The 23,382-nt window shown below is 37.3% G+C and overlaps 2 protein-coding genes across 11 annotated transcripts in view; one reads left to right on the top strand and one right to left on the bottom strand.

Annotated features, from left to right (window-relative positions):
- The window catches only part of LOC134817539 (3',5'-cyclic-AMP phosphodiesterase 4C-like), a 91,056-nt gene extending 71,629 nt beyond the window's left edge, over positions 1-19,427 (top strand). For all 10 annotated transcript variants that reach the window (XM_063826695.1, XM_063826697.1, XM_063826698.1 and 7 more), the window contains 12 exons: positions 3,557-3,629; positions 13,396-13,556; positions 14,441-14,557; positions 14,718-14,847; positions 14,972-15,103; positions 15,247-15,333; positions 15,520-15,648; positions 15,946-16,110; positions 16,450-16,629; positions 16,744-16,941; positions 17,342-17,524; positions 17,689-19,427. In XM_063826695.1, coding sequence (XP_063682765.1) covers positions 3,557-3,629; positions 13,396-13,556; positions 14,441-14,557; positions 14,718-14,847; positions 14,972-15,103; positions 15,247-15,333; positions 15,520-15,648; positions 15,946-16,110; positions 16,450-16,629; positions 16,744-16,941; positions 17,342-17,524; positions 17,689-18,000 — 1,867 coding nt within the window. In that variant the 3' untranslated portion in view covers positions 18,001-19,427. The remainder of the gene's footprint in view (positions 1-3,556; positions 3,630-13,395; positions 13,557-14,440; positions 14,558-14,717; positions 14,848-14,971; positions 15,104-15,246; positions 15,334-15,519; positions 15,649-15,945; positions 16,111-16,449; positions 16,630-16,743; positions 16,942-17,341; positions 17,525-17,688) is intronic.
- A 135-nt stretch (positions 19,428-19,562) lies between these two features.
- Positions 19,563-19,901, bottom strand: LOC134817466 (squidulin-like). The gene has a single exon (XM_063826606.1). The coding sequence runs from the start codon at positions 19,899-19,901 to the stop codon at positions 19,563-19,565; it is 339 nt and encodes a 112-aa protein (XP_063682676.1).
- Positions 19,902-23,382: the final 3,481 nt, after the last annotated feature.

Raw genomic sequence — 23,382 nt, forward strand, 5'->3', positions numbered from 1 at the left:
ACTTTGTACTTTCAATAAGTAAATTTTATGTAAATGTTATTTAACGAGTAAATTTATAATAAATTAGCCATCTTCAAGTCATTGTCTGCAGCTGGGTTATTCGACCACGTTACGTTTAGACCATATTTGATATATATTTTGAACTAAAATATTATATAATTATTTATGCTAGCTGCAGCTGCACAGTCATTTCTTAATTCCTGTAATTATTTTGATTATCTCCCTTAATTTTATGTTCATTACTTACTCGATGGTAATATTATAACTGAATTCTATCATAAATTTACGGAAATCACGTACCAAAGCTTTTGAACAAATGTAGCATCCGATTGTCGATAATAATTATTAAGTGAATATTATAATATAATAATTATTATCAACAGAATTTTAATTTTATTTGAGGGAGGAGGCTGGTACTTCGTTGGACTCATCGCAAATCTGCCCAAAGTAGGGGTGCCCCAGAATAATAATCCAAATATTCAATATAACCATGTAATTGATTAGTTTGTTACTATAAGATTGGTGTCCTAATACATTGTGCGCCACTACTTCAGTGACATCATAGCTAGGCAAAACATCATTATATGATAACAAAGAAGGGCAGGAATGAGTGATGGTTATTGGTTAACCCACTGCCAGCTATTTACTTCCACAGTACTGTATTAGCTTTAGAAAGATTGATAATTGCTTACCATACCGGGCAATGTATTTACCAATATACTAAATACTATTCACTATCTTAACTTTGAGTAATGAGCAAGGCACCCGATTCCTTTTGTCTTGTAAATACCTTGTGTCTTGTAAATAACTGTGATGACTCACTGCTCTGCTTCAGTTGCCTTCGTTACGTTTCCGCAATCTTTCTTAATCAATAAACGCGGGTAGTAGCACCTACTATTATCTATCATCATCATAATATTTTGAACTCACCGCTCAAAGATTTATTCTCTGGATCGTTCTTTAATTTCTAAAGAAGTGTCATAAACTGGTAGCTCACTAAATCACTGATTGGCTATTTGACATGTCAAATAGTAATTTCAGCATCCTCCCATTTTTACAACGGTGATAACTCAATAAGTGGTTAAAAGCACCCATCAGCCAATTTCTTTGAGCAGCATTTTCATATTTCACTCCTCTCCCCGACACACTGAACAGTTATTGATAACCATCTGTTCTACTGAGTGCTGGTTAACAGTTAACCGTATGAGTGTGGTAATTTAACACCCACCACTACACCATGACTGGCAATGTCTTGACACACTTGTAACTAACGTGTAACTACTACCCAGTTTTAATGTGTTGCTTTATGTCAAAGACATGAGCCGCCTTTTAGTTACTATTTACTTCTTGACATGGCACCCGGCAGTTCATCCTTCTTGTTCTAGTCGGTTCTCTCCGTATTTCTCTCCGCATTACAAGTGTTATTTGCTGTGCTTGACCCTGAACACTGTTATACTTACCTTTTTAGTACTTTAGTAGCTGTTGCCATAGACCAAGCAGCATATGTAATCAACAATAATCAACATACTCATCAATACAAGAGCACTCTATACCGTGCTCTCTCTGCTCCTACAGCATTGTCTTTATTTTATATTTTAAGTAACTGTAACATAGTGTTAAAATTCTGAAATAATTGAACATCTTGAGCCAGCTTGTAAAGGATGATTTAAAATAGGAAATTCTAAAGTTCCGTTTTCACCAACACGAATTTTAATCGCAATTATAGCTCGAGGATTTCCGCTGTTGGCTTAATAAAATAAATTAAACAACATCAAAATATCCTGTAAGGTATAATCCTTCCTTTTGGCAGCTGCGTCACTTTACACTTTAACCTTCTTTTTATTTGCCTTTTGTGTAGGTATTATTGTGAGATATGGCTTGGTACCGAGTATACCCAGATCCTGAACGGAGGTGGTCTGAGCAAGGACTGTCCACTATTCGGGAGATAGACCTTCTTACTCCTCGGTAAATTATAGGGAGATAGACCTTCTTACTCCTCGGTAAATTATAGGAAGATAGACCTTCTTACTCCTCGGTAAATTATAGGGAGATAGACCTTCTTATTCCTCGGTAAATTATAGGGAGATAGACCTTCTTACTTCTCGGTAAATTATAGGAAGATAGACCTTCTTACTCCTCGGTAAATTATAGGGAGATAGACCTTCTTACTCCTCGGTAAATTATAGGGAGATATACCTTCTTACTCCTCGGTAATTATAGGGAGATAGACCTTCTTACTCCTCGGTAATTATAGGGAGATAGACCTTCTTACTCCTCGGTAAATTATAGGGAGATAGACCTTCTTACTTCTCGGTAAATTATAGGAAGATAGACCTTCTTACTCCTCGGTAAATTATAGGGAGATAGACCTTCTTACTCCTCGGTAAATTATAGGGAGATATACCTTCTTACTCCTCGGTAATTATAGGGAGATAGACCTTCTTACTCCTCGGTAAATTATAGGCAGATAGACCTTCTTACTCCTCGGTAAATTATAGGGAGATAGACCTTCTTACTCCTCGGTAAATTATAGGGAGATAGACCTTCTTACTCCTCGGTAAATTATAAGGAGATAGACCTTCTTACTCCTCGGTAAATTATAGGGGGATAGACCTTCTTACTCCTCGGTAAATTATAGGGAGATAGACCTTCTTACTCCTCGGTAAATTATAGGGAGACAGACCTTCTTACTCCTCGGTAAATTATAGGGAGACAGACCTTCTTACTCCTCGGTAAATTATAGGGAGATAGACCTTCTTACTCCTCGGTAAATTATAGGGAGATAGACCTTCTTACTCCTCGGTAAATTATAGGGAGATAGACCTTCTTACTCCTCGGTAAATTATAGGAAGATAGACCTTCTTACTCCTCGGTAAATTATAGGGAGATAGACCTTCTTACTCCTCGGTAAATTATAGGGAGATAGACCTTCTTACTTCTCGGTAAATTATAGGAAGATAGACCTTCTTACTCCTCGGTAAATTATAGGGAGATAAACCTTCTTACTCCTCGGTAAATTATAGGGAGATAGACCTTCTTACGCCTCGGTAAATTATAGGGATCCAGAGGTGTACCATTATTACTGTCATCACTAGGATGGGGAGGCGGAAGGAAGGGGGGGGGGGGGGGGGCGGAGAGACTAAACAGAGAGGTTGACTGGGTCATAAGCTTGTGATTTGTAGATCACAAGCTTGTGATTTGTAGATCACAAGCTAAGGTCCCGCATGCTCCTGTGTAGTTTCTTGCATATCCTTCCTCAGTTTGAACAAAATCAGTTAATTATTATCCGCCTGACAATATAAGTGGTAACGAAAACCTGAAAACACAGTCTAAGTCGATCTTTCTGTTACAACTGTAAAATTCTGTTTTTTTAAGTCGCAGGTTCTCTGAGTTGAGATATCAATTATGCAGAGGCTTTGGTATTGGTTGTGCATAGATAATAGATATAAATGTAGTATGTTTTGGGGTGTCAGTTTGTTTTGGTGGAAATTATAACAATAAATTTCAGGTCATAATTGGATAATTAGTAACTTTTTTTAACAAAATCTAATTTCAGGCTGTCATTCGCAGAGGAGAGTACGGACCAGCGAGAAAAAAACGACGTAAACAATGAAACTATGAACCCTCATGTAAGTTATTGATGGTTTTTGGGGGGGGGGGGGGGGGGGGGGAACTTACAATATTATTTTATTTCGATAGATTTACAACATTCGATGAACAATTTGAGTATTTTCATCTTGCCATACTGTATAATGTATACAACCTTAGAATTTTCCTCCAATTTCCAAGAATTGGAATCACTCATACTTCATAGTCATTTTAACATAAATGCCTCACCTGTAATTTATATATCAGATTAAAAAGTATGAATTTTCTTGGCCAATTATCTGTTTCCTCAGTAAAATGTAACATTGATCATATTGATTGGCCTGCTTTTTTATAGTCGGCCTGTTTTCTTGCGGTAACCATATGCCCACTTTCCCCAAGTAAAACTTTCTTACTTGTACTTGGAAAGATCTCCTCCTAGTCGTTGGAGTAGCCTGCACCACACAGTAACTTCTTTTTCCTATAAATGAGGCTTGAGACCTCTCATGCATCCTGTTTGTTGCTTGTTGTTCTGCAGCTTCCTTAGTAGTAGTATCACACCTGTGAAAGTAGCTGAATTATTATTATTTCGAGTTTCTTTCCCAATTTATTGATCCAAGCTGGTGTTTTCAAGTGGCCTACGTAATAATATAATATCGGCCCGTATCGGCTGCCAATTCTAGAGATAGTCGTGTAAAACATTCTAGAAGATCACGAAAAGGATATAAATATGATAATTGTAATCGTCGAGAACAGTTAGAGCATGTTCATTTTGGGAACTGATCATGACTGTCATGACTAGGCGGGAACTTTCTTAACCCTGCTCATTTACATCCCAGAGCAGATATTAAGCTCTGTTTTTAACAGCATTTATGCTCGCTCCCAAATCTTGAGTAAGCTATTATCTTACATACTTAATTATGTGCAACAACTCAAATGTTTCATTACAAATAAACTCGGACCCGTATTTTTTATAGACCAAAAAGATCACGATCTGGCAATTTTCATGACAGTACCAATTAAAATACGGAGCGGCGAGAAAATGCAAATTGGCCCACCTCAAGCCTTCGCGACGTCAATTGTATGTACTATACGTTACAATATCAATTATGTAAAAACTTTGGGTCATTACTCATTAGCATGGTCTAGGCAAGGTAAAGGGTGCTATAATGATACTGTAGTATAGTGGGTGTATTGCCGTTTAGGGGCTAGTAAATGTGGTAACTTGTAGATTAGGATTTAGGGGGCTGGTAACTTGTAGTAGCTGTCCACGTACGAAAATGTCAAACTCGTCCTGACATTTTCGTCTGAACTATTATAGTAACTAGTGTGTTCTATGTAATCGTTGTGCGGATTTTGGCTGGAAATATGTAAGATATGTGAATAGATAATGTGTGTGAGAATGTGTGGGGATTCCAGGAGTGCGAATATGATGTTTGCGATGTTAGAGATTATTAATCAGACACTGAACACTATTGACTGTTGGACACTCTGTGCACTTTTCTCGTGTGGACGACCTGTTTGTTCATTGTTGATCTGAATATAATTTCTTAGAAACGCACACTGATTCTCAATAAAACTACTCGATAAGAAAATTTGTGTCTAGTTATTGTATACTGTGGAAATAATAGTTAAATATCATGACAATTATTGACTTTTAAAATTCTCAATCGTCCACCACTTTTCTTCGTACAGCAAGAGATGTTGCTAGATATTTCTTGTATGTGTTCAAATTTTGTGACGTCATGACCCTTGCTTCAACAACCATGACGACCAGCATATCTCATTGTCAAATGACGTCACCACATTGAAATAGAATTCAATATTTGAAACAGTTTGGAAGCACCAGGTGTGTGTACCTCCCACTTTGTCTTTCAATTATTTATGTCGAACCTCAAGGTTAATTGAATTAACCTCGACTGAGACTTTCACGATTCCATTAATAAACTAAAGTGTCAGGTGATAAATCCAGTGTTAGTGGTTGTGTCCATGTTTCTGATCGCTCAAACTAAAAGCCAGTTCTAGGAGTAACTTCTTGGATTGTTTTATTCGGGACTTCTTTTTAATTTATTGATCGATTTATAAAGCTGAATCTTTTATCATTATATATATATAGCATTACTAGTGTAACCCGTGCCTAGTGCCTACGGCCGGGACTTCACTATCGCAGTTGAAATGCAAAAGTATAAACCCGCCTATTATATTTGAAAACACGCATAACATTGTCGTACGAAAGTATAAACTCTCTCTACAGTCCAAACAGACCGAAATGAGTGCCCCCTCCCCTAATAATCTTATAGTATTACATGACAGTGAATATCGAGGCTTAAGTCTAACCTAATTATGAGTTATGTACCAACGCTGCCTATGCAGTAATGGGAGAGAGGGCGAGAAGGGAGAAAACGTGATCCATTTTATGTCACATTTGTGGTACAAAACCAACAATTAAATCACTTACCACCGACCGATTTAAAAAACCTTTATCATTTGGCTTCGTCAGAGTTTTCTCGGCACTATACCGAAAAAACCAGTCCTGTAACTCTTACACACAGACAGGCAGACACACAGACAGACACACATTCTGAGATATTGTTTAAGATCTCTTGTAAAAATCTTAATGATTCCATTACTGACAATTATCAATCCATGAATTAGTTACAATCTTAGTCTTACCGATGGTGGTCCTCTGAGACATGTGTAAACAAATTAAATATTCAATAATAATTTGTTTCATTTATGCATCATTTTAATTTCTCTGACAATTATCTTTATCGCTTTGTATCTGGTGCTATGCTTTTTCAACACCATAAAACAGAGGTTGAGAAATATCGTAAAAAAGTGTGATCTCCGGGATATTTGAACCATTTTCGGCTATGAACCATTTTTGGCCATGAACCATTTCCGGCTATAAACAATTTGAACCATTTTATTTCTCTAAATCACACTGTTACTCCTCCTTGCCAGTCATTCATCCACGTATTGCTTCGAACGTTTTTCGGTTCATTTTCCAGTCAATAATACAAATATCACGACAGAAATAATCCCTATTTTGCACGCTGCTTGCTAAAACCCCCCCCCCCCCCCCCCCCCTAACAATCTACCACCCAAATGGTCAACCTCACACTTAGAACTGGACTAAATGTAGCGTGTAGAATGTAGATGTGTTTGATCTACACCGTAGATTCTACAGTTATATCAGTTTACAGTTAACGGGGGAGCTATGATGTGCAGGTTTGCACTCCAACTGCACCTGCTCGCACTACCATCACACTCTACACGATATAGATGTGCTGTTTACAACTTATCCTTGTGTGCTTTATCGTGTGCTTTATCGTGTGCTTTATCGTGTGCTTTATCGTGTGCTTTATCGTGTGCTTTATCGTGTGCTTTATCGTGTGCTTTATCGTGTTTCTTATAGTTATACAGCACACATTATCGTGCAATTCATTTATCAAATATAATTTATATCCCTAGCTTCTTAATAGTTAATATGAAGGACTTGTTTTAATTCTAAATGAAAAGCTCGAACATTAGATTATTGTTTAAATTTTAAAACATATTGTAAACGGACTATTTTTACCTAAGAAAGTTCGTTTTCCTTTGTCGCAACAACCGTACGATCAGAAACTTAGAACACCTATCATTAGCGGTTTATAGAGTTTGTCCCAATTGTTAATATCCATTGGAAAATGTGCTCCTCTTTGATCTAATAGATCAAAGAGGAGAACATTTTCTCAACTATCCCTGCTACTAGAGTAAAGAGGATCACCTTATTTCGAATGTTTCGTTTTTCAGTCAAAAAATAAACGAATTGGTAAGTTGGTTGCTGACCGTTTATCGCGCGAAAATTATCCAATCCTTGTTACTCTATGCAGTACTGGCGATAGAGAAACTTTTCATTTCATGATTACATGCTAGAGAACCACTACTTTTCTCCCAGATAAAATACGGTTCATTACTTAAGATATACGGTTCATTACTTGCACATGAGCTAAAATGCAGCATATTCACTGCAAGTTGCAAGTTCGGAGAGAAGTTCTCATATCGTAATTATGTACAAGGTGGTGGTATGCAATCAACTACAAAAGAAACCCCCCGGGTGGTGGTGTTGGAGATAGCGCGTCGTTATATCAGCTTGTCTTATCATCATCACCACATACCAATATCTCTTTCTGTATCACGCTGTTTTTTTTGTGTCTTCAGAACTAGTTCTGAGCGCGATCTGCCATCTGTAATCGTGGAATATTGTTGGAACTCGTATGTACAAACGTTATTTCTCTTGATTTTAAGTAACATGATGCCATCAAATATAATAACATGCATTTACAAATTATCCCTCGATAGTAAAAAAAATGCAAGGTGGTTCAATGACTCATCATTAAGTTTCTTCTCTTATATTGTGAATTGATTAATTAGTGGTTCTCAGACGAATAAACTATTGGCAAAGCGCTCCGTAATATTTTCAATAATTTTTATTTTTTCTTCGTTAGTAGTTGTACACATTGTGAGAGAACGACAATTGTAAGACTTGCCAAGGTTCTAAGGTTTGATATTCTGCCAACTTCTTAACTGAACTTCAATAATTTCTTATCGCTATGATTCGATTATTTCGTTGCTTCGAGTACATTACGTTAAACAAGTGTACAATTTTATGAGAAACAATTATTTATAAACGGAATGTTGGTTGTAGACAGGAAGTAACTCCTTTGGGAGGCTTTCTCGTCCGTACTCCACAAACCGTACTCCACAACTCGAATATTAACTCGTACTCCACAAGTCACAGCCTGAACACCTAATTCCTCAATTCCTGCCTTAATATATAAATTTAGGAATGAGATATTATAACACCCTTTCGTAAGAAACCTAATTCATTAGTAAACTACATTACAGTAATAAAGTTGTTCATAAAGATGCCCATCTGTCAAATCCCAATTCTTAACAGTACTATTGCTTCAGTAATATTTGACAAAAAATGTTGATGCTTTGATGTTGTTGATATTTTGGGTTATGATAATTTATTATGAGTATGACCTAAAAGTTTAGATACTACTACAACGCACAAAGTTTATGAAAAAGTCTCGACTAAATTGTTCCCATTACTCCCACCCTCCAAAATACCCTTTTTTATAAAAACATAAATTAGTTATATTGTTTATTTACGGGTTTCTTCTATTCCACCCGACACTTTACCGTTCTTACCTACTTTAACAAAACTCAATTACCCTATTATACCCACCATTACTGCAGTCTCCGTATCTAGCAGCTGTCTTTTCTATCCTATATCCCACCGTCATTGTATCTCTATTTTCGTAGAATTCTTGTCACTTTCGGGCTAACCCATTGTACTGTCGTCATCCTCGAACATTATTAAAATTGTAGCTAGTAAAATTATTAACTTACAGATGTTTAATATTGTCTAGCTTAGCGAACTGTCACCTGCAAAGTCGTGTACTATGTTAATACCCCTTCCTTCATAACCCAGTACTTAATAAGTTCGCGTGAGTTTCCACAATGTACATGTCACCCGAGGACGCTAACGTGTCTGAGACAAGACTGTGGATCACTGCACGTGCTTGTCACGTGGGCAGAATCACGTGACGCAGCTATATACTCAATAACACTGTCCTTGGTGTTCTATCGAACAGAGCCACCCCGTTCCGTCACTGCATCTCTGTACTTTGACCATATTCGTCTGCGTTGCGAGCTTCTTCCACAGCACCTGTGTTTCGTTGAGTATTGTTCTGTTGTGAGCAAACAATTACCTGGCCTGTTCTGTTGTTGGCCTTGTTAGTGTGCATTGTCCAGTCTTTGAGTTTGGTAGATCGTGATGCCGTGGGGTGGTGGTCTTAGAGCCTACATCCAGAAAAAAAAAAACTTCAGGAACATCCGAGAGGTGGAAGCGGCAGATGTTAAGGAGAATATGTTAGAGAAGTCCCTCAAAAATTACCTGCTTATTTCGACCCAACCTGTAAGTACCTTACTCGGGAATATTATAGCGGGTTAATTTATGACTGGGAAAATTAATGACCGGGAAAAATATGGCGGACTTTCCCAAAACCCGCCAAATTATCCCGGTCATGTATTTACCGGTGGCCGACCTTTCAAGTTTTTTTTTCAGAGGTCAACAAATTTTCAACCAAAATTTCTGTTTTTGTTACTTGTTAAAGAAGTTATTTCAATTTACAGTTATTGATATTTCTCAGAAATAGAAAAAATAGACAAGTCTATTTAAAGGAAAATAAATCGAAGCAATAATAAGTCAAATCTTCATTAAAGCGTATTCTCATTCTCATTATCGCTAATGTCCCCTCCATTATCATTATTGATATCCCCCTGCTGCTGACCGTCAAATTCGAAGTTGTATTATTGTCTTAACAAGACTTTCATTTTGTCCGCTAATGGTGCTACTGCTCTGAAGGTCAGCCGGAGCTTAATTTCCTGCCCACCGCTTGGTATTGGGGAACGTCTTGGCTTTGCATCTTCAACTGCTCCAGTAATCAATCCACCGTGGACCACCGTGAAATCTGATTTCTATAACCAAATTGTAATTTTTATAACGAAATTATGGTAGCAACCGCCAATAAAGTTACAGCCCTCCATCCACTGCTTCAAAAGTCTTCTCTAGCACATATTATGAGACTTCAGGTAAAATATGATGATCACCACCCGCTTTGAACCCTATAATCTGAGTCGGCGGGTTTTTTTATGACTGGTAAAATTTTTGACCGGGAAAAATATGGCGGAATCTTCCAAAACCCATCACTTTATCCCGGTTATAATATTCCCGAGTAAGGTAGTTAAATAACACAGGATTCTATCTGAGATACTATCCAAGAGATAATAGTTGATTGAGCATTTATCTACCTTTTTGTTAACACGACGGACCGAGTTTGTTGTTTAAAATCCGATTTGTTGTTTATAAGCCAATTTGTTGAGTGATGAAACAAGTTGAAAGGTACATTGAATTTGATGTCCAATATCTTGAAAAATCAAAAGAAGTTGCATGTTTACCGACTCAAGTTTTAACGAGCAGTATTGATTGTTGCTTTTCCACTTGTTCTTTATTTTCAGAGGACACAACTCTTTTTGCTATTTGATTTTGATGAAGCTTTTTTAGTTGTTTATTGGTTTTGGGAGCTTTCAATCTTCAACGTTGTAACAGTTGTTGGAAATAACGAATCTTCTAAACTAGCAGAATGATGGACTCTTCTACTTCTTCCAGAGGCAATCGTCCGAAGAGAGTCCTTACAAAATCTCTCACAATGTCATGTCTACCGGTAATGTTTATTAATGTAACGTGTAATATAGTATAAACTGTACACATTACAGTGTACATGTAACGGTTATATGGTAAATAATATGTCGGTCGATTCGAAGGTTGGTTGAAAAGTCGGTTGAAAAGACTACTGATTACTTGATCGAAACCATATTTGATCGAATTCGATTTATCCTCTACCAGCTAGCTACTCTTGTAGGTTTACAATTGAAACGGACTGACGTCTAGATAGCAAAATTCATGGAATCAGGATAGGTTCAAATTTCAATTTACAAGATTTAGATAGCAAATTTAATTAAGAGAGGTCTGATTCTCATCCAGTCTAATTAAAATCAAATTCACTGTCTTAATTTCATCGAACTTTAATTAGGAAGGAAATAGTGAAGCACCAAATTTTGTGTTCAGCATTTACTCAGAAGTCAACTTCAAGTTAAGAAGACAAAAGTGCTGGATCCCCTTTTTATCATATTCCATATTGTAAAGGATTAGTTTTAGTTACAGGTCACTTATAAGTTAAGTACAATATTAATTCAATTGCTCAAATTTTAGTTTCAATCATTAAAATTAGAATTCAAACAAGCTCGGTATTATTGTTCTCAATTAGAAAAGCTTGTTTCCGCCAGACTGGTTACACCAGTCGCACCACGGCATCAGATATTCGAAAGTGGTATTGGTAATAATTAATTATGCTCATTAAACTTGTTTCCAGAACGGCCCCTGCCAATCTACTTATAAGCCTATTAGATTAGCTGAGTGGCCCACCAAGTGTCAAGATGTTCTAACATTTACCTTGCTCCTTTATAATATTTACCTCGCTGCATGTCTCCTGGTATCTACACAGTATTACACCCTCGTTGTACCGTCCTGGTCATTATCGGCCTGCTCTATCAACTAGCAGTTAGCACCGTGTACCCACGATCTTATATCTGGCTATACGACTGACCACGGTCACTTATTACTTATCTGTAAATCTAGATTACGTATCAGAGGAATAGTTCTTTTGCTTATTGGTCTCTCAGACAGATACTGATACTTATTACTTAATACTTTTGCTTATAATTGCGTCATCTTTGACGATTATTAAACGAAGTAAAATGTCAAATATTTTGTTCATAATTGCGTCATCTTAGACGATTATTAAACGAAGTAAAATGTCAAATATTTTGTTCATAATTGCGTCATCTTTTACAAGTTTTATAATGAAGTAGTATGTCAAATATTTTGCTTATTGCTTTATCAGATTTTTCTAGTCTGTTAATTCGGTAATTTGTCTCCCGATCTTAAATGATGTAATGTTTTCAATCAATCTTTAACACAACAACATGTATTGTAGATTTTCAAAGATTTCTCAGATTTTCTCCTACAAATCACTACAGCAAATAGCTTACAAAATAACATTTTAACTACATATGTATTACAGCAAATAGAGTAATTTAAAATAAAATGTCAACTATTTAACTAAGTATTAGAGAAAATAGCTAACTTTTAAAATAAAATGTTAACTATTCAGCCCACTGTCTTGGCAAGTGTTACTAGCCGGGATACATTTCGATTAATTAGTGCACCTAATCCCGGATTATTACGCCTCACGACCAGTGCCAGCTCTTTGCGGGGGTTAGCTGTAACTAAGCGACCTGTTATTAACATCGTCTCGCTTTCGAATGTTGTCTGTCGTAGTTCCTACATCGCATCCTTTTATTTATCATCATAGGGATAATTTGTTATAGGGATGAGACTCAATTTGCTTAGATAATTTGAGTATCTTGAAAATAAGTGTGCCCAGCTTGGAGTTACATAATTGGTGAGCCAGAGTTCTCACCACTGAATCTGATAACTTTTTGTTCTTTATCTCACCCACAGTGGCCCCACAATCCACATATATTGCCAATCTCATTGATCAAACTGTGGAGGATATTACGCTACATTTTGGAAACTTTTGATAGTTCGATTTTTCAGACCCACAGGTCTCCCGACCTACATAACCCATTTTAAATTTAACCACTGTACAAACCACTCCATCTGTTTACTCAATGTGTGATCATCAGAAATGATCTGGTAAAAATTCTCTATTTTATGCCATTATACATATTTTATAGACATTATGCATATTTTGAACGCTGGTTACATAGATTTGTATCCGTGTTCATTTTTCATTAGTCGTCCTTTACTGAACCACTTTCGGATTGTTTTTCTTGATCTTTGATTCATTTTTCTTCTAAATATTCTAAATATAGATAATTAATTATTCTAAATATAGATAATGTTTTTTCAAGTTTCCTCCAGGTTTCAATTTCTTGTTATTCAAGTCTTGCAGCATGGTTTATCAAGTTCAAAACATCATTTTTAGTGATTATTCATACATATTTGGAAAAATAGCATATTTGGAATAGTAACAACATGGAAATCTAACTTTCTAACCCCTCTTTTCCCCCTCTAATTTGTAACATTCTAATCCCCACATTTCCCTCAAACTTTCTATTAACCCACATTTCCCCTTCCTTTCTAAGATTCTAACTCCTCGTTCCTCCCTCTAGATTGTAGAAGAGTACCTGTCCCAGCACAGTACGGGAATGCCGAGGAAACTATCCGACCAGAGGAGAGGTTCCTTTTTGTACCGCAATGAACCAGATACCAGCCTCAGTAGCAGCCGCGGCCTCAGTAGGACTAGTAGCATGTCCAGCATACAAAACGATAAGTGAGTTACAACTTACAAATTAATTTTCTAAGTAATTATCGCTCCACACATTCGACAGTCACGCACAATCAATTTTCGGTATATTTCCTGTAGTGGTTTGCATTCAATTATGATAATTGGTATTTTGAACTTTGTCTCATTATTTTCACGAATAGTGTTAGTCATTAGTATTAATAAACATTAATAAATGTAGGTAACAATATTAGTGTGATGTCAAATGATCGGTCATATGCCGGATGGTTCCTACAGTTTTGTGACCAAATTAATTTTTTTCCAATTAGCTTGGTAATTAATTGTAGCTCTCGTATATCCGGAACTACATTTAGTGACTTTATTTTCCGCAAATTGACGTGAAGAGAGTAATTGTGTTTTTATCCCATTTTATCTATTTTCGAGATTATTTGGGTTTGTAAATGTATAGTCGGGCTGGTTATTTTTGGCCAACTTTTTTAGGAGTTTTTAGTGAGGTGTGATGTGACTGGTAACAAACAAATTAACTTTTTTTTTAAACAAACAAACAAACAAACAAACAAACAAACAAACAAACAAACAAACAAACAAACAAACAAACAAACAAACAAACAAACAAACAAACAAACAAACAAACAAACAAACAAACAAACAAACAAACAAACAAACAAAATGCATATGTTTTACGGTGATGATATCGCCTCGGAAAGTGAGGGCTCATACTGCTGCTCCTGTTCCTCTGATGAGGAAGAGGAGGAGGATCAACTAACCGAACTAAGGTGAGGGAGGTAGTGAGAGGGGATCCCCAGAGGAGACTGGAGAGGGGTCGTCTTAGTTCTTACACTTTCTATCATTTAAATTTCAATATAAGGTAAGATTTGTTTACTCTGAAAATAACATTCCTTTGTTTGCAGGAACGGACTGGATGACATAATCGTCACTCCATTTGCTCAGATACTGGCAAGACTGCGAGAAGTGCGACATATGATGAACCGCCTCACTGCTCTTCCCACAGATGAAAACAATGAAGAGTAAGTTTAACTATTTTTCTATTTCTAAATTTGCTATTTTTAAAGACCAAACATTAAGACACCAGATAAATCTACGCAATAGAAAATTTAAGCTGAAGACAAATGTAGCAAATCAGAATATCCTACACCATCATTTATCTCACTCCCTCCCCTCTCTTAGCGATAGAAGATTAACAGGGGTAGAACAACAGCAGCAGTTACTTGACGGGTTAGCTGACATAGACTGGGTCCTAGAACATCTCAACAAAATAAAAGCTAGGAACAGTGTCGGAGAGATGGCCCAAAATAAGGTAACCCCCTACACTGCAGCTCCTCAACCAATGTACCAAATTATAAGTGTGATGTAAAGATGGTGATTGCCCGTTTTCTGTAAACAGATTCTTGATCGGTTGATTGAACGTCACAATATTTCAGTTTAAGAGAATGTTGACGAGAGAGCTGAGTCAGTTCTCAGAAACGTCCCGATCTGGTAACCAGGTAGCGGAATGGGTCACTAACACTTACTTTGAGAGGGGTGAAGATGAACTTGAGCTCGAGAAAAGCAAGGTAAGTACTCGTCAGTACTCACTCGTCAGTAGCGCACAGAGATTTACCGAATGTTGGATTTATTGGGCAAGATTTGTTTTTCTCCATCTACCAATTGCTCCTCAAGATGAAAAAAAAATAGTATAATTTCTCGTACTTTGCAGAACCGCATTCCTGCAATCTACGCCAAAAGAATAATTCATCAAGCTTCGCAAGTCCTTAAGGGAAACGTACCGAAGTACGGCGTAGAGGTAAGATATCAAATGTTTACATTCTGTGATACATTTCTCGCCATCTCTTTTCTTCTAGCCGCTCTTTTATCATAGCTTGTACCGGTAAAGTTATATCAATTGTTCGAAATTTATTGTATTCACGTTGATGCGACAAAGGAAACTGCTATTTTTAGTAAAAGTAAAGTAATCGTAACATTTTGTCAGGTTGAAGATGACGACGCGATGGGTATGATGGTGGCTCAGATAAACACTTGGAATTTTGACATGTTCAAATTCTCTACAATCAGTAAAGATCATCCCCTAGTGTCTATGGCTTATATTATTTTACAATCGGTGAGTGTGAAACTGTAAGCTACTGACTAGTTGATTAGTATGAGACTAGCCGTTACGTCACGATATCGAGTTTTGATATTCATTAATCAGTTGAGGTGGTACAAATCGATCAATTATCATCGATTAATATCGAAATTTATTTTATAAATTTCACATACCTAGTCACAAGTTGTATATAAATTGTAATACATTCATGTATACGATATATGTTTAAAATAAATATTGTATATATGTATTAAATATATAATACATATAAGTTTATTTACGTATATCACTATTATATACTCCTCGTCTCAGGAACGAAACTTGTTACGATCCTACAACATAGACCCAGCCACCTTTATAAAGTACATGTTTGTAATAGAAGCAAACTACCACACTAATAACCCTTACCACAACGCTACCCACGGTGCTGACGTAATGCAGTCCTGTCACGTGTTACTGGGCTACTCCGTTGTTGAGGTGAGTTCCAAACACATGGAAATATTTTGTAATTTGTTCAGGTGAGACTCGCCATTTTGTGACTCTAATTTATTATTCTAGCTCTCCACGATGTTGTGTTGCTACACGTTGTATACCTCTCGTGCACGCCGGCCGGCTGCATGCGCTTCGCGCGCAATAAAAAGGGGTTACAGCGTGTGTCAAATGTTGTGGTGACATTACATTTATCATTATTTAATAAATGCTAGAATTTATTATTTAAGTTTGGATTTAAGATGTTTCACGTTACCACGTACCCTTATAACCCACAAGTAAATACTCATCAACGTTTGTACTAGCGTTTATCCCGGACCTTTCCAGCAAGTTTTCACGGATCTGGAGGTGTTCGCAGCTCTGTACGCATGTGCAATACACGATGTGGACCACCCTGGTCTGAGTAACCAGTTCCTCTCTAACACCAGTAACGCACTGGCTATACTGTACAATGACCATGCTGTGTTGGAGAACCACCATCTTGCTACTGCTTTTAAATTCCTCAAGGTTCGTTGTTTCGGAGTTTATTTAGCCTGTTTCGGAGTTTATTTAGCCAGTTTGGTTCAGTTTCGAATTTTTTAGTGATTAAGTTGACAGTGAACAGAAAACTCCATATTTCAGGAAGATGAACTAAACTGGGCGTCAGGAATGGACGACAAGCAGAGAAGCCTATTCCGTAAGATGGTGATAGATCTGGTGCTCGCTACTGACATGTCCAAACACTTGTCGCTACTGGCAGACATCAAGACCACGGTCGAAAGTAGCAAAGTTGCACATCATGGCAAGCTTGTTCTGGAGAGCTATAATGAAAGGATGTTGGTGAGTGTTCAAACACAAGGAAATGTTTTGTAATTTGTTGCGCGCTGTCTCTCGTGCGAACATATTTTGAATGTTTTGAAATGCAACTGGCAACGGGTTTCACCTCAAAGTTAATGAAGATATTCTGTAAGATATTCACCCCATCATAACTGGTAGTTATTTATTTATTCTTTAGTGTAGATTAACTTTATTCTTATATATTTTACCAAGTGTGAAGGATCAACCATACGTTATTGATATTTTTGAAATATTTAATGATACATTGATATAATAATAAATGATTGTAATATTTTTATTGAGGCACATGCCACCCCATGCCGGGTTTACTACTACTAGTTGTGGAGATAAATTAGCATATTGTGTGTGTACGAGACAGGAGTTGTAAAACAAACGCGCTCAGGTACTCCAAGGAATAGTCCACTCCTGTGACATCAGCTCAGCTACTAAAGCTCTTCCCATTTACAAAGCCTGGACAGAGAAGATTATTGAGGAGTTTTACCAGCAGGGAGATAGAGAGAGGGAGCTGGGCCTCAATCTTAGTCCTATGTGCGATAGACAGGATCCATCCATAGAGAAATCTCAGGTTTGGCAATACCTATGACTATATTGATATTATTATTATTGGACTGAAATTTTTAAGGGAGCTTTGATTGTTCACATATACTAGTTAAATGGTCATTTAGGGGGAAGAAATGACCGCGGTAAGCCGGGTTTTACCAAACCCTAACAAATTTGTAATATTCTCAGGTTGGTTTCATCGACTACATTGTCTTACCCCTCTGGGAAACACTAGGCGAGCTGATGTTCCCATATTGTCAAGAAATGTTAACTCAACTGAACGAGAATAGAATGTATTACTTTTCCCGTATTCCCGAATCCCCGCGCTGCTCCATAACAGACTCCCCCGAATCAGACGACAGAAGCGACCTGATAGCTTCATCAGAAAAAAGGAAAAACATGAGGGTGACTGTTAATAAGGCGGACGACTGTTCAGACTTATCAAGCATCGACGAGGGGATGAAACAACAAACAATTCAGATTGAAGTGATTTTAACGTGAAAACCACGTGATTATTCATATTTGACGGAGTTAGGAGGTTTGTGGTGGTAGTTAAGCAGGTCCGTGGAAGTAGATCTCAGCAGAAGAAAGGGCACATTTTATTAGATCGAATTTTTTAATGTTTTTAACGGATGCGTGGTACACTGGAGCCAGACCTGGATTAATCAGATGCAGTGAGTCTGCACCCCTCAGCTTGGTGCTTCAACCGAGTTACGATCTGACGGGAGTTTTTACGTAGGTCTGTACAACTACAAGATGATCAGCTATTCACATCACTGGATACCGCGTATTTTCGGGACCCTGCACCACATATGTCCTAATGATACTATTCACGCAAAGACTACAAACGAGATACTGTCGCGAGCTTGAGATGTGAAGTAGAGATTGCCAACTACAAATTATTCAGTTGATCAAAAGAAATTTTTAGACAGCCAATAGATTTGGTCAAACAACGCAAGTTTTGGTGTTCTTTAATTGGGCATTTGAAAATAATACATCTTCCATAACGAATAGGAAAAAAATAGGTACTTTTGGTCAGATTTAGTTAATGTTTATGACAAGGTCAAACTCCAACTCAAAATATCATGTTTGTATTTTTCTTCGTCTTAATCTTTAGGTGTTCCATATTTTGTCTATACTTATCATGAGAGTACTAGTATTAGATGTTCCCCAGCGCAAGGGAAAACGGCGATATTACATATATTCACAATTATTTTCTTGAGAGATCGTCAAGCTATAAAACTTTATCATAAATATGTTGACGTATGCATACTATGTATGTTTTAATAATGATAAGTAATGAAGTTTATTAATTTAATTGTTAATCGTAATTCGTAAAGTTGATATTGTATTTCATATATTATATGTATTTACTTGTTCCCGCCAGGATTTAAGTTCAAGGAAAGTGTTAAGTGTATAAGTTTAATGTAGGAATTTAAGTATTTTGTATGTAGGAAATCATCTCTTGATGTCTCGCAATTGAATTAACAGTGATAATTGGTTTTGACAAAGTATTACAGTTTCGAGCACAAAATCACCAAAGAATGAAAGTGAAACATATGAACGAAATAATTTTTACTTTGTTAACCATTTTGCTCGATCAGTTTTTGAAAAATTTTTAAGTCCGAATAATTCCGATTCCACAGTTATGAGTTAAAATTGTTCGAGTAAAATTGTGCATGGATAGTTTGCGTAGTATAATTATAAATAAATTATAATAGTGGATCAACGGTGCTCAATATGGCAATTTGCTTATCTATATCCCATAAAAAGATGGCAACAAATGATTTTTTTTCTATCATTCCTCGAAATTTTAGAAACTTCGATGTAAGAAGTAAAGCGGAATAATTAAATTTAAGAATATGTAAACGCGAATAGAATTGTACAGAATGATTCGATTAAAGATTCGGAAACAATGACCTCAAAAACGATATGTTTTACTTCTTCATTTTCGGATCTGAGAATTAGAGTTCCAATTTAATTTTGTAATAAGGTCCGTCAAATTTATGGGGTATGAAATCATTCATCAGTTTGAACAATAAATGAACTTCAGTGTTACAATTTTAACAGTCAAATATTGTTCCGTTCTGGAGCTTCAGTTTGTCTACCTCCTGCACTATTTGCTTTCGGAGAACCTGTTTAAGCTCGCTTATTTCGATAAATCCAGACCCGTCCTTGTCAATATCGTCAAACTTCTCTGAACTTCCTTCTTCGCTCAACGTCACTAGATAGCAGTTCAGCATTTTCTGGAACTCTACTCTATCGATCTTGAGATTACCATCGTCGTCATACTTTTTGATCTCCTTCTTGATCTCAGCGTCCAAGAATGAGTCGTCGGCGAGGAGTCTCCCAAGCATTTGTATCCTCAGTGCTACCTCCGACGTATCCGGCTCACCTGACATTATGCCGCAGTGAATTCCTCCGCAAAACGTTGACTTCGGCCTATAAAACAGGAACAATATGAATATTTCAGAACTTCTTACCTAAAGTAAATGCACTAGGGTCATTTTCGAATAGACTTAGAGTTAGACGCGTATCTTATAGTTATCTATATTATCCATCAACAAGAGAGAAGCGAACCAAAAATTAGCAAGCCGGACAACGGACGCTTGGGAGTGGGAAGCAAAATTTGGAACAAAAATGCGTTACAAATTGCGAATAATATTAATAATAGTACAAAACTATCAGAAAGCAAGGTTTGCAGCTACAGGCCAGGAGACAAACACCAAGATTACGACATAAAGTTGTACCACTCTCAAACATATGAAATAGAAAGGCTTCCATATATGTAAAGTCCTCCATGATTAGTTGGTAGATAATATTGAAAGAAAGGCTTCTATTAATATAATAAGTGTACAGATTTGGTAACAGCTATGAGGCGTGATATGAACTCTACAAATTGTGAGGCAAACTTCTTGCAGATAATATAGCAAACTACACTAGCATTATACCACACCTCTCAGGTATATAAGAACACAAAGGATGCATTATATCGGACCTTATTTGGTCGGACAAACGTTATCAGACGCATCACGTACCCCGGATATTAAAGATGATGATTTGACACGTTTTCCATCTGCCCTTGATGCTTGAGTCTGACTGCTGGTGCAGTGATGCACGCCGCCGCCGGACGCCGCCGCGCCGGCACATTTTCACACGCCGCCACGCCGATACCTCTCAAGTCGGCGTGGCGTAAAAGGAAATAGAAAGAGTATGGAGCCAGTCGGGGTTGATTTTGAACTCTAGGAGATCCAAATTGTCCAACGACAATGTTAAGAATTTGATTTTTCTTAAATATAATTGTAAAAACCACCAAATATAATTGTAAAAACCACACTTATTACATCATTATTTCATGCACGCACGTACGCCACAATTTTTGTGGGCCTGGAAATTCAAACCTAAATTTTGACAAAATTATGTTCCACGCCGCCGAACGCCGCCACGCCGGGCCATTTTGGGCACGCCGCCGCCGGTTGGCGAAAAATGAACCGGCGTGCATCACTGTGCTGGTGAACAATACCAAATACAACTCTTTTTAACACTCTACTCTGATCCCAACCCTATCGCTATATTAACCGGAACCCTAATCCGATTCCTAACCGTACCCAGGCCAAGCACTAGCTATAGTTATACTAGTACTACCAGTACCACATATTAATATTTTAAAATAATGTTCAAAGTTTGGCAATTTTAGCTTCTGTCGTGTAACTATAAGATCCGGTGACTCTTTATCTTTGTCCTAGAAAAATGGTACCAAACGGCCAAAAAGGTTAAAAATTATCAAAAAGAGTATCACTATCATTTGATTCACGATGTCAATCCTTCGCAGCTCGGTGAGGCACAGTGGTGCATCTCGCCGATCTACCGAGAAGCATTATTTGATGCGCGCGCGACCCAGTAGTGCATCGCGCTACAACATTATCATGTATCGTGATACTTTTGCAAACAGTCAAAAAGGATGTTAAATAATTCACGGAAAATGGACTAAAAATATGAACGTGATTTTTTTTCCTCTCATGATTCGTAAAGGATTGGCGGTGATCAAATGGAGTAGGTAAAGGTAAGAGTGCTGCCTGGCCCATTCGCTGACCTTTTGTTAGGATGGAATTAAATCATGTGATCAAACTAGCCTAGAATTGTTCACGTGATCAAATGTTTTAAATCGTATTGGTTATAAATTAGCCACGTGATTTAAAATTTGTTATATAGTGGCTATGATTCTGATTAGAATACACTGCTGAAAAACCTTTTAGTTCTTCAAGTTCAATTCTTTTGTTGAGTCGCGATGAGAGCAGAGCGTATTAAGGGATTTTATTAATTAACTCACCATTGCGCTACCACGTGACTTAAGCCTTATACTTCACATTGACATTCACATAGCCATGTGTATACGCGTACTGCAAGCGAGAGGGCTCTGGTTAGAGCAAGCCTTATACTGTTCATATTGGTACAGTTTTAGATTTGCAGCCAAACTAACATAAAATGTTCCGGATGATGATTAACCACTTTACAGTTACACTTGACTGTCACGTGACTTTTTCAACCTGTCCTCAAGCTGGCCCTGAACGACTATTCGAAACCTTAACCATCTAATCTGATCCCAACCTTAACATTGTCCTTAACGAGAAAATTTGACAAAATTCTTTATACGGTCATATCACTGATCACGTGATCGAGACATTTTTTCGCCAGGGGAGCATCTTAACCCTAAGTCATGGGGGGTGATTCGGAATGAGCTTCCGAAAATACATCGATTCAAGTTGGTTTCAACTGTCGGGGCACTTTTAGAACAATCTCGAAGATCGACTGTAAAGCGATTTAGCACGCTCGGAGTGTTTCACTTGTATCACGTGGTGACCCCCACTGTCGCTTCACTAATATAGTGTAGAGTTTCTACGATACAGAGCACTCGTGCGCGGCGGTTCATACAACGTATGACAATGTTTCACCTAGCTGTGTTTCTAAACGGCCCGGCCTCATTTAAAAAATAGTCATAGTCGCAACGTGAGACTCTTTAATTAAGAGGGGTCAAAGACATGACATCAACAAGTATAACTTAAATTTTATGCAAAAACGTCGAGCGTCTTGACGGGTTGGCATCGTTAATCTTAATCAAGCAAAATCGTCGAGCTAAATCATTTTACAGTGGAAGTACAGTGGAACTTCGAGATTTTTCTAAATCACTGCTCACGTTACCCAGCTTGCAGTTTGAGTAAGTTGCTGATCTATGGCTCGCTTCTCTTTGTCAGACAATGTCATTGTAGGCGGGAACCAATTTAGATACTACTAGTAGTAGTACTATTACTATTAGTATTAGTATTAACCATTTGGAGGCGATAGTAAAGTATGTTGCCATCTTGTTCGTAACACTTATCATGCTAATGAAAAACTGTAATCGTACTTTGCGATAGTCAGAGCTAGCCTTTTACTGGGCCGCGCTCAGCTTGTCATTCCGCCTAATCTCTATTCTATGTTTATGAACATGATAGCCTGAGGTCCCCAGGTAAAGCTAGCCTATAAGTATAACTATAACTGTAAGTGTAACTGTAAGCAATCTAAAAAGGAATATGAACCTAAATCACTTATAGGCTAAGCTCCAATACAAAACCACTGTCAGGCGAATTGCGATTTAGAAACTAGAAGTAGAACTATAACTATAATAAGTATAATAATAAACTGAGTATTGATCTTCAAAAGATTTAAAGAGGCAATGCATATATGATATATTTGGCAATTCAGCATTGCGGTGGGTGCAGAATCGCGCTTTTAGTTTTATAGTAGAAGTGAACTAGAAGGCCTTACGGGCATTTTCTGCTCGATTGCGATCTAGCAGATAGGGACCCCAAATTTTTAGGTTTACAACCTACCAGGACGCGCGCC

Source organism: Bolinopsis microptera, chromosome 6 (assembly GCF_026151205.1).
Source record: "Bolinopsis microptera isolate Bmic1 chromosome 6, MBARI_Bmic_1.0, whole genome shotgun sequence".
Lineage (NCBI taxonomy): Eukaryota > Metazoa > Ctenophora > Tentaculata > Lobata > Bolinopsidae > Bolinopsis > Bolinopsis microptera.

Coding starts and splice junctions, on each gene's coding strand:
- LOC134817466 (XM_063826606.1), bottom strand. CDS start 19,901: ATGTCAGGTGAGCCGGATACGTCGGAGGTAGCACTGAGGATACAAATG.